Genomic DNA, 8,312 nt, shown 5'->3' with positions numbered 1-8,312 from the left:
CCCAGGGGAGCTTCTCACTCACTACCTCCTCCTCCACCCCTGCCAGGCCCAGCAGCCACCACAGTGCCTGCCTCCTCGGCCCTGAAATCATGCCCCTGCATCTCCTGTGGCTGAGCCTCGGCCTGCTGGGGGCTCTGCAAGCCCAGGCCCAGGACTCCCCCTCACCCCTGATCCCAGCCCCACCTCTGAGCAAGGTCCCTCTGCAGCAGAACTTCCAGGATAATGAGGTACGGAGTCAAGAGGGGCACCTGCAGGCAGGGCCCGGGGAAGAGTGGGAACAGAGGGGAGGAGAGGTGGAGAGACTCAGGAGGGGCACTGTGCAGGACTCTGGGAGTCCAAGGTCCAGGCTTCAGCTCACCCCGTGTCTCCAGGGTCCCCTGATGGAAACCTTGCCCCTTCCCCCATTCCCACCTCATCTCAGCCTGAACAGACTTTCCCAGGTCCACTTCCCCTCTCCCAAAACCCCCACTGTCCAAGGAAGGTGGGAACATCTTTAGTTCCCCTGAATGGAATGGGAAACTGAGGCTCAGAAAGGCTCACCAGCAACTTGCCTCCTCCCTGCCAGCCTCAGAACCACCTCTTCCCTCAGCCTCCCTTCTAGACTTATGGCCTCCTGCTCCTGCCCCTTCACCAGTGCAGGCCCAGTCTGGGCCCTGCTGCCCAGCCAGAGGGGCTCCTGGTTCCAGGCTGGGCTGCCAAGAGGTGCCACAGGGACAGAACTGGAGGGGTGGCTCCTAGGGCCATTCCTGGGCTGTGCCTATCATCAGTCCCCTGCAGTTCCAGGGGAAGTGGTATGTGGTAGGCCTGTCAGGGAATGCAATTGGCAGAGAAGGCCAAGACTCACCGAAGATGTATGCCACCATCTATGAGCTGAAAGAGGACAAGAGCTACAACGTCACCTCCGTCCTGTTCAGGTGAGGGCCAACACCTCCTGGGGATGTGAGAGTCAGACTGATGTCACAGGCAAGGGGTGGCCAAAACTGAGGGAAGCTGTCATTCATCCTACTGTTCTGCATGGAATTCATCTGGGTTCATCCTTCCTCCATTCCGTAGGGCAATATTTATAGGGCATTTCTGTGCACACACAGACGGTGGTGGGGGTGGACACACACAGTCATTAGAAAACAAGATGGAGAGAGGAGGGGTGCCCAGGAGCAGGAGGAAGGGACACTGGATCCAGCCTGCAACCCCACCCAGGGCCTTCGTGGAGGGCTTCCAGGAAGGTAGCCTTAAAAGAGCCAACCTGTAATCCCAGCACTTTGGGAAGCCAAGGTGGGCGGATCACAAGGTCGGGAGATGGAGACCATCCTGGCTAACATGGTGAAACTCTGTCTCTAAAATACAAAAATTCAAAAAATACCAAAAAAATTAGCTGGACGTGGTGGTGCATACCTGTAGTCCCAGCTACTCTGGAGACTGAGGCAGGAGAATCGCTTGAACCCAGGAGGTGGAGGTTGCAGTGAGCTGAGATCGCACCACTGCACTCCAGCCTGGATGACAGAGCAAGGCTCTGTCTCAAAAACTAAAAATAGTAATAATAATAAAAAAGAGCCAACCTGCTTCAGAAGGTGCTTCAGAAGGAAGTGTCAGGTGTTCACAGCAGGGGCTGAGCCAGAGAGAGCCCCCTTCAGGAAGCAGCAAGCCATCGCCAGGTCGTCCTGAGCAGAGCTGCTGAGCAGCCTGGCGGGGTAGGGGGCCAGGCTAGCACGGTCCTCAGGCACCTGCCCCGGAGCTATTCAGAGTGGGTTAGAGCGGGGCCCCTGGGCTGCAGAGTGGGGAGACATGTTGGGGTGCAGCCTGGGAGGGTGGGAGACCAGCAAAAGTGACACGGGGCCGTCACAGGTGGGAGAGAACAAGTGCAGGGTGGAGGGGCAGGGAGCTGGGGACCAGCCACCCCCAGTGGGTTTCTGACTCTGGCAGCTGAATGGATTGGGATTGGGCATTTGTGGAGCGAGGAGCAGAAGAAAGACAGTTTGGGGAGCTCAGCCCCGGTGTCAGGGAATGGGAAGTGGGAGGACTCAAGGATGAGGTCAGGTTTGACCCGAGAGCTAGGGGAACGATTGGCATGGAGCAGACTGGAAGCAGCAAGGTGGATCCCGGGACAGGGTAGAGGAAGGGAAGCAGCAAGCTGAGCGCAGGGGAGAAATGTGTGTGTGGGGGGGTGTCGGGAGAAGCCCACCCAGGGGAGGCAGCCAAAGGAAAGAAGGACATGGGGCGCTGGAGAGCCTGAGCAGGGTCCAGGGGCCCCAGGCAACAGACCAGGAGGGACATCCTGGGGTCAGCTCAGGGGGAAGGCCCAAGCCCATCTCAGCTGGGTGGGTGGAGTAGGGCCCCTTCAGGGTCCCTCCAGGTAGTGGGGGATGAGCTGTCAGAGTTAGGGGTTGGGCTGGACTGAGAGCATCAGAATCCTGCTGCTGCCCTGGCCCCCGCCTTGTCCAGCCCAGGGGGCCCAAGCCTGGTCATCTCACCTCTCACCCACCCATCTCTCCCTCCCAAGGAAAGGGAAGTGTGACTATTGGATCAGAACTTTTGTTCCAAGCTCCCAGCCCGGCGAGTTCAAGCTGGGCAACATTGAGAGTGAGTCCTGAGGGAGGCGGGGCGCTGTGCCGGGGCTCCAGGGGGCTGGGGAGGGGCACAGAGCTTCCTGCTCTTCCACACAGATGCGTTGTATGGGGAGAAGTCTGTGCTGATGGGCTGCGGGGGGAGGGGACAGCTCCCTCCTCCCATCCAGAACAGGGCTGACCCCTCACCATCCACACCTGCAGGTCACCCTGGATTAACCAGTTACATCGTGCGAGTGGTGAGCACTGACTATGAACAGTATGCCATGGTGTTCTTCAGGAAGGTTTCGCACAACAGGGAGTACTTCAAGGTCACCCTCTATGGTGGGTCCCCTCCCACCCCCTTGGGGACTGGCTCCTGATCACACTTAGCGGGAGGGGAGGCCGGTCCCCACCTGCAGGAAGGTCATTCCACAGACCCTCCATGAGGAAGGGATCTGAGGCCTCATCCACTCATTCAATGATATTTATGGGGTGTCTACCCACCACTCACCGGCCATCTTGGTTACAGGGAGAACCAAGAAGCTGACTTCGGACCTAAAGGAGAACTTCACCCGCTTCTCCAAATCTCTGGGCCTCACTGAAAACCACATCGTCTTCCCTGTGCCAATCGGTAATGGCCAGTCTGGATGTGGGGATGGGGACATGGGGACTGTTCAGGCGGGCTGCTTCCCTACCAGGGAGGGAGGAGAGGAGAGACTCCATCCCCAGCTTCAGTTACTGGAGTGGTGGACAGTCCAGGAGCTCCTTGGAAGCCACTTTGGGCTCAGGAAGACTGTGCTCCCTCCCCAGGGTCTATGGGGCTCCCAGGGACCCACCCAGGCCCCAAGTGCTCCTTCCTGGCAGTTTAGCCAGGGTCTGCCCAGGCCAGGATTTCAGGCCCAGGCCCAAGTTTCCATTTCTCAGTCTCGCTGGCCTGACACCTCCCCCAATCCTTCCAGGCCCCCTCGTGGTGAGCCGTCTCCCCCTACTCTCCCAGGCTTCATCACCCTGGGTCTTGCTGTCCTGCCTGTCTTCCCTCCCCTGGGCACTTGCTCACCACTGACTTGGGAGATGTCCTTGACTCCAGGGAGCCTGGTTGGGCAGGAGGCCCCAGCTAGGCCATTCAGAGAACCACTGGCCTCCCCCAGGCTGAGGGGCTGCCTAGACTGGTAAACAGGCAGGAGACCCCGGTGCCAGAGCAGCCTGGGAGCCAGACCTCACTCAAGACAGCCCACCCTCCAGCCTTTCTCCCACATCCCCTGCCCCACCATCCACCCCTCTGTCGCCCCATCCCTGAAAGGAACCCTCACACCTTCTGCAGCTGGGCCGGGTGGGGCGTGGGCTGTCCAGGGGCAGTGCAGAAGACCTGGCAGTCAGGGATCACATACAATCACACAAGGGCACACGCATGCACACACATGCTCACACACGGACACACACACGGGCACACACATGCTCACACACAGGCACACACACAGCTACCTGTTCTGATGGACTTTCTCCCCAACAGACCAGTGCATTGACGGCTGAGTGCGCAGTGAGTGTGGCTGGGCGGCTGGGAGGGGCTTATGGGAGGCCAGGGTGCAGTGGGCTGGGGTCTTGGGCCTGCCTTTGCTCCTCCCTCTGCCCCCGAGCACTGCTGCCATCTTTATTCTGCTGTCTCTGTCTCGGGTGCCTCCCATCTCTCCGCCCATCACCCTCATATCCACCTCTGTCCAGGGTGCCACCAGCTGCCCCACCAGCGCGGACACCATCAAGGGAGCTGGGAGACCCTCCCCACAGCGCTGCTCACCCAGCTGATCCCCAGGCCACCCTGATCATGAAGCCCCGCCTTGTCTGCTAAATAAACATGTGCCCCAGGCCTCTGAGTCTATACTCTGACCCCTGGATCTTCAATGAAGGGGAGGGGCAGGGAGCTCCCACTGCCATCACTCCCAGGGTCTGCACGCCCAGGATGGAGCCCAGTGAACCCAGCCTGGGTGTTAGGGCTGCAGAGTGAAGACATAAGCCCCCAGTCATCACTAGCAGCTTTGTGGCTGACAGCCCTGGGTTCTTCCCAGGCAGTGTAACACCACACTCCCTCCCGCTGTGACATGGGCCCAGCCCCAGAGCAGTTGCAGTTCCCCTGCCTAGGAGGGTGCCCCGTCCAACGCAGACACGGTGGGCCACTCCACATCAGAGTGCGGCAGGGGCACGCGCAGCTGGAGGCCATTCCAGGCAGAGGGTCGGCTCGGCAGGGGTGGTCCCCTGTGGGCCCCGTGGGTGAAGGACCATGTCCATGCTAACCCCGTTTCAGAGCGCTACCCCTTACCCCACACCTCCCCGCCTGATGACATCCAGACCACCTTGGGGATACATTCTGAAGCCAGGGGCAGGGGCAGGTGGAAGTGAGGAGGGGCTGTGTCACCAGGAGTCCAGTTTCCCAGGATGTAGAGGGCTCCAGACCTGCATTCATCACTTGGCTGCCCTGTGTCAGGCCTGACAAGCCCCCTGGTCCCCCACGGGCCACAGAGCCAACCTCTCCAGGTCTGCATCACACACAGACACTCCCTCCCCAGCCCCTTCTCCCCGTGCTAGGCCAGAGGCCAGAGTGGGTGGGGTTCTGAGGAAACCCCATGGACACACATACCACCATGTTCACCCTCTGTAGGGCTGTAGGGCCCCACAGGGTCATGGGGTGTCTCTTATGCTGTGCTGAGGTGCAGGATCTGAGAAGTAAAGAGACAGGCCGGGCGCGGTGGCTCACGCCTGTAATCCCAGCACTTTGGGAGGCCGAGGCGGGTGGATCACGAGGTCAAGAGATCGAGACCATCCTGGTCAACACGGTGAAACCCCGTCTCTACTAAAGCTACAAAAAATTGGCTGGGCATGGTGGCGCGTGCCTGTAATCCCAGCTGCTCAGGAGGCTGAGGCAGGAGAATTGCCTGAACCCAGGAGGCGGAGGTTGCGGTGAGCCGAGATCGCGCCATTGCACTCCAGCCTGGGTAACAAGAGCGAAAACTCCGTCTCAAAAAAAAAAAAAAAGAGACAGAACACTGAAGAACTGGCGAAGAGCATCTGGACTTGGGGGGCCACGCAACCTGTGAGCGGAGATCAGCGAGGGCCAATGCCCCAGAGCATGTGTATTTATTAGGTACAAGCAGGGGTCAGGGTCGTGAGTGAGGTCATCATCTATAGGCTTAGTAATAGGGCACACATAATCACGTGAGTTACAAGTGAGGGGGCCACCCCATTACGTCACTTGGGCAGAGAGGTGGGCCGTGTGCAGTAGGGGACCATGCCATGCGCAGTAGTAGAGGGTCGTATACAGAAAAGGGGTCCACCCCCATTAGGTCACCGAGGCAAGGAGGTGGGCTGTGTGCAGCAGGTGTCATGAACAACACTTCTTATCTGGGGGCTGGAGACTTCAAAGGATTTCTAATAGAAGGATACTGTAAGCCAATGCAGTGGGAGCTGACAGATTTGTGCTCTTCTCTTAAGATATTTATGGGAGGATTCTTTGAGCTAGCACAGAAGCGAGAAAAGACTGACAGGGTGTACAGCCGCAATGACTGGTCACACCAGAGTGGTTCTTCTCCCTCGGTTATTTCCAGGATCTCAGGCCCGAGGCCTATTTTCCACAGGAACTGAATGCAAGGTACTACAACTCCTTTATCAGGAGGAGAGGTACTTGCTCCAAGCCTGCCATACAGCGTATGCCCTTTCAGGCAGGGACGCCACCGCCTGGGTCTTTGGTTCTCGTCCTGGTCTGGCCGTTTTCCCATGTACTGCTTCTGTTCTGTGACTGCTCTAGGCATTCCTCCTACTACAAACTACTCTATGGTTATATGGAAGGGTTCTATAAATCAGCACTAAATGTGTCAGTACAGCTCCGGCTACAATACCTATATGATTATATAGAAAATTATATAGAACTAAGTATGCTAGATATATTAGTATGATTACATAAGATAGATATATGTAAGCAGTAAGTTATACTTCAGGCACTAATTCTATAAACTAATATATGATTATATATGTAAAGGATTAAATAAAGGAAACAGCTAAGTAATAGCACTATAGACTAAGATATTCTTCAGGGACTAATTGTGCCTGGGGTCTGGACAGTTCTCCTTCCTTGGTGCCCACGGTGGTTGTTACCCACAACCCTCAGCTGGGCTAGGGGAAGATGCTGGCACTGTGAGCCAGCTCCAGCCTCGGACCCCGAGGAGCAGGACAGACCTGAGGCCCAGGCCCACCAAATGCTGCCAAAGCCTTGGAAGTCTAGTCCAGACTCCCAGAAGAGACCAGCTTGGTGCAGCCTGGGCTTTGAGAGAGGGGTGGGGCTGTTCCCAAGCCCAGAGAGATTCTGTGCTGAGAAGGGCACCCAGGGACTGCTAGCTGGCCAAGGGGGTGGAAGGTACACCCAGCACGCCTGGCCCTTGTGCTCCAAGTAGGGCAGTAGCTCCAGTTTCCTAACTTGGCTCAAGCAAGGGAGCTTCCTGTCACCCCCTGTGCCTGCTGAGTCTTTCAGGATCAAAACCTTAGGGCCTAGAAGGGCTTTGTGTTTCCTTCCGGGTCACTGGAGGTTTAGTTTCCTATTGCCACTATTGAAAGAGGCAGGAGGCAGAAAAATATCTAGGCAGACAGGGGCAGGTCCCTGGTGAAACCTCACCTCCAAACCAAAGATAGTTTAAAGCCTGAAAGCCAAGCTACAAGTCAAATCCACAGAACAGATTAAGAACCTGTCATCCCATTTGGCATGCTTTCCCCTGATTGATCCCCACCCTTCACCTATTTTACATATACCTACCATTCCCTAATTGGTTTTTTACACTGTCATGCCCAGCTTTGAGTGGTGCCTTTGTTTTAACCTTTATTGCATACTCACAAGCCAATCAGCATGCACTCCCCATTCTGAGTCCATTAAAGCCCTGGACCCACTGCCCAGTTTGGGGTGAAGGACCACTGTCATGTACCCTCTTTGCTGAGAGCTGTTCCATCACTCAACAAAATATTCTCTGTCTACAAGTCATGGAAGCTTGAAAAGAAAAGAAAAAAGAAAAAAATTCTCTGTCCACCTTAACCTTTGATTGTCAGCATATCCTCATTCTTCTTGGACTTGGGACAAGAGCTTGGGACTCACCAAGTGAGGCTACAAAGAAAGCTACAACAGTGGTGGGGCTGAGCTAGCTCCGGAGCTACAGGACAGAGCAGGCAATGGGGCTGACATCTGCCTAGACAGGGGAATCACTGGCCGGGAGTCTGGCTGGCAGAATGACCAAGAAAAATCCTATGTCACTATCACAAATCACCACAAACTGTGGGTTTAGAACAACACCCATATGTTTGCTTACAGTTCTGGAGGTCAGAAGTTTGAAATCAGTTTCACTGGGTGGAAATGAGTGTTCACAGGGCTGTGCTCCCTCCAGAGGCTCTTGGGGAAGCTGCTCCCCACCTTTCCCAGCTTCTCACGCTGTCTTCCTTGCACCCCTTAGCCTGTGGCTCCTTCCTCCTTCAAAGGCAGTAGAGCATCAGCAAATCTTTCTCTGCTGAGGGCTTCACTCTCAGTCAAGGAGGGTAGGCTAGGCTGGGCGCCATGGCTCACACCTATAATCTGAGCATTTGGGGAGGCCGAGGTAGGAGGATCACTTGAGTTCAGGAGTTTGAGACCAGCCTGGGCAAGATGGCGAAACCCTGTCTCTACAAAAATGTAGGGTCCAGCCCTACAGGGTTCTGTGAGCCGCTCCCGGCTGGTGCGGAGATGAGAAATTATAGAAATAAAAGACA

At 56.4% G+C, this 8,312-nt stretch overlaps 1 protein-coding gene across 1 annotated transcript; it reads left to right on the top strand.

The window, feature by feature from the left end:
* Window positions 1–4,406, top strand: LCN2 (lipocalin 2). Its single transcript, XM_017549027.2, has 7 exons — window positions 1–227; window positions 778–914; window positions 2,498–2,577; window positions 2,766–2,885; window positions 3,073–3,174; window positions 4,054–4,080; window positions 4,263–4,406. The coding sequence occupies exons 1-6, from the start codon at window positions 90–92 to the stop codon at window positions 4,071–4,073; spliced, it is 597 nt and encodes a 198-aa protein (XP_017404516.1). The 5' UTR covers window positions 1–89; the 3' UTR covers window positions 4,074–4,080; window positions 4,263–4,406.
* The last annotated feature ends 3,906 nt before the right edge of the window (window positions 4,407–8,312 follow it).

The sequence above is a fragment of the Cebus imitator genome, unplaced genomic scaffold, assembly GCF_001604975.1.
Source record: "Cebus imitator isolate Cc_AM_T3 unplaced genomic scaffold, Cebus_imitator-1.0 Scaffold216, whole genome shotgun sequence".
NCBI lineage: Eukaryota > Metazoa > Chordata > Mammalia > Primates > Cebidae > Cebus > Cebus imitator.
This window is presented reverse-complemented; position numbering and strand designations above follow the sequence as displayed.

Bases quoted from the DNA above. Each gene is read 5' to 3' on its own strand.
- LCN2 (XM_017549027.2), top strand. From the start codon at position 90: ATGCCCCTGCATCTCCTGTGGCTGAGCCTCGGCCTGCTGGGGGCTCTG. The intron at 915-2,497 runs GTGAGGGCCAAC...CTCCCTCCCAAG, and splicing joins GTCACCTCCGTCCTGTTCAG to GAAAGGGAAGTGTGACTATT. The intron at 2,886-3,072 runs GTGGGTCCCCTC...TCTTGGTTACAG, and splicing joins CTTCAAGGTCACCCTCTATG to GGAGAACCAAGAAGCTGACT.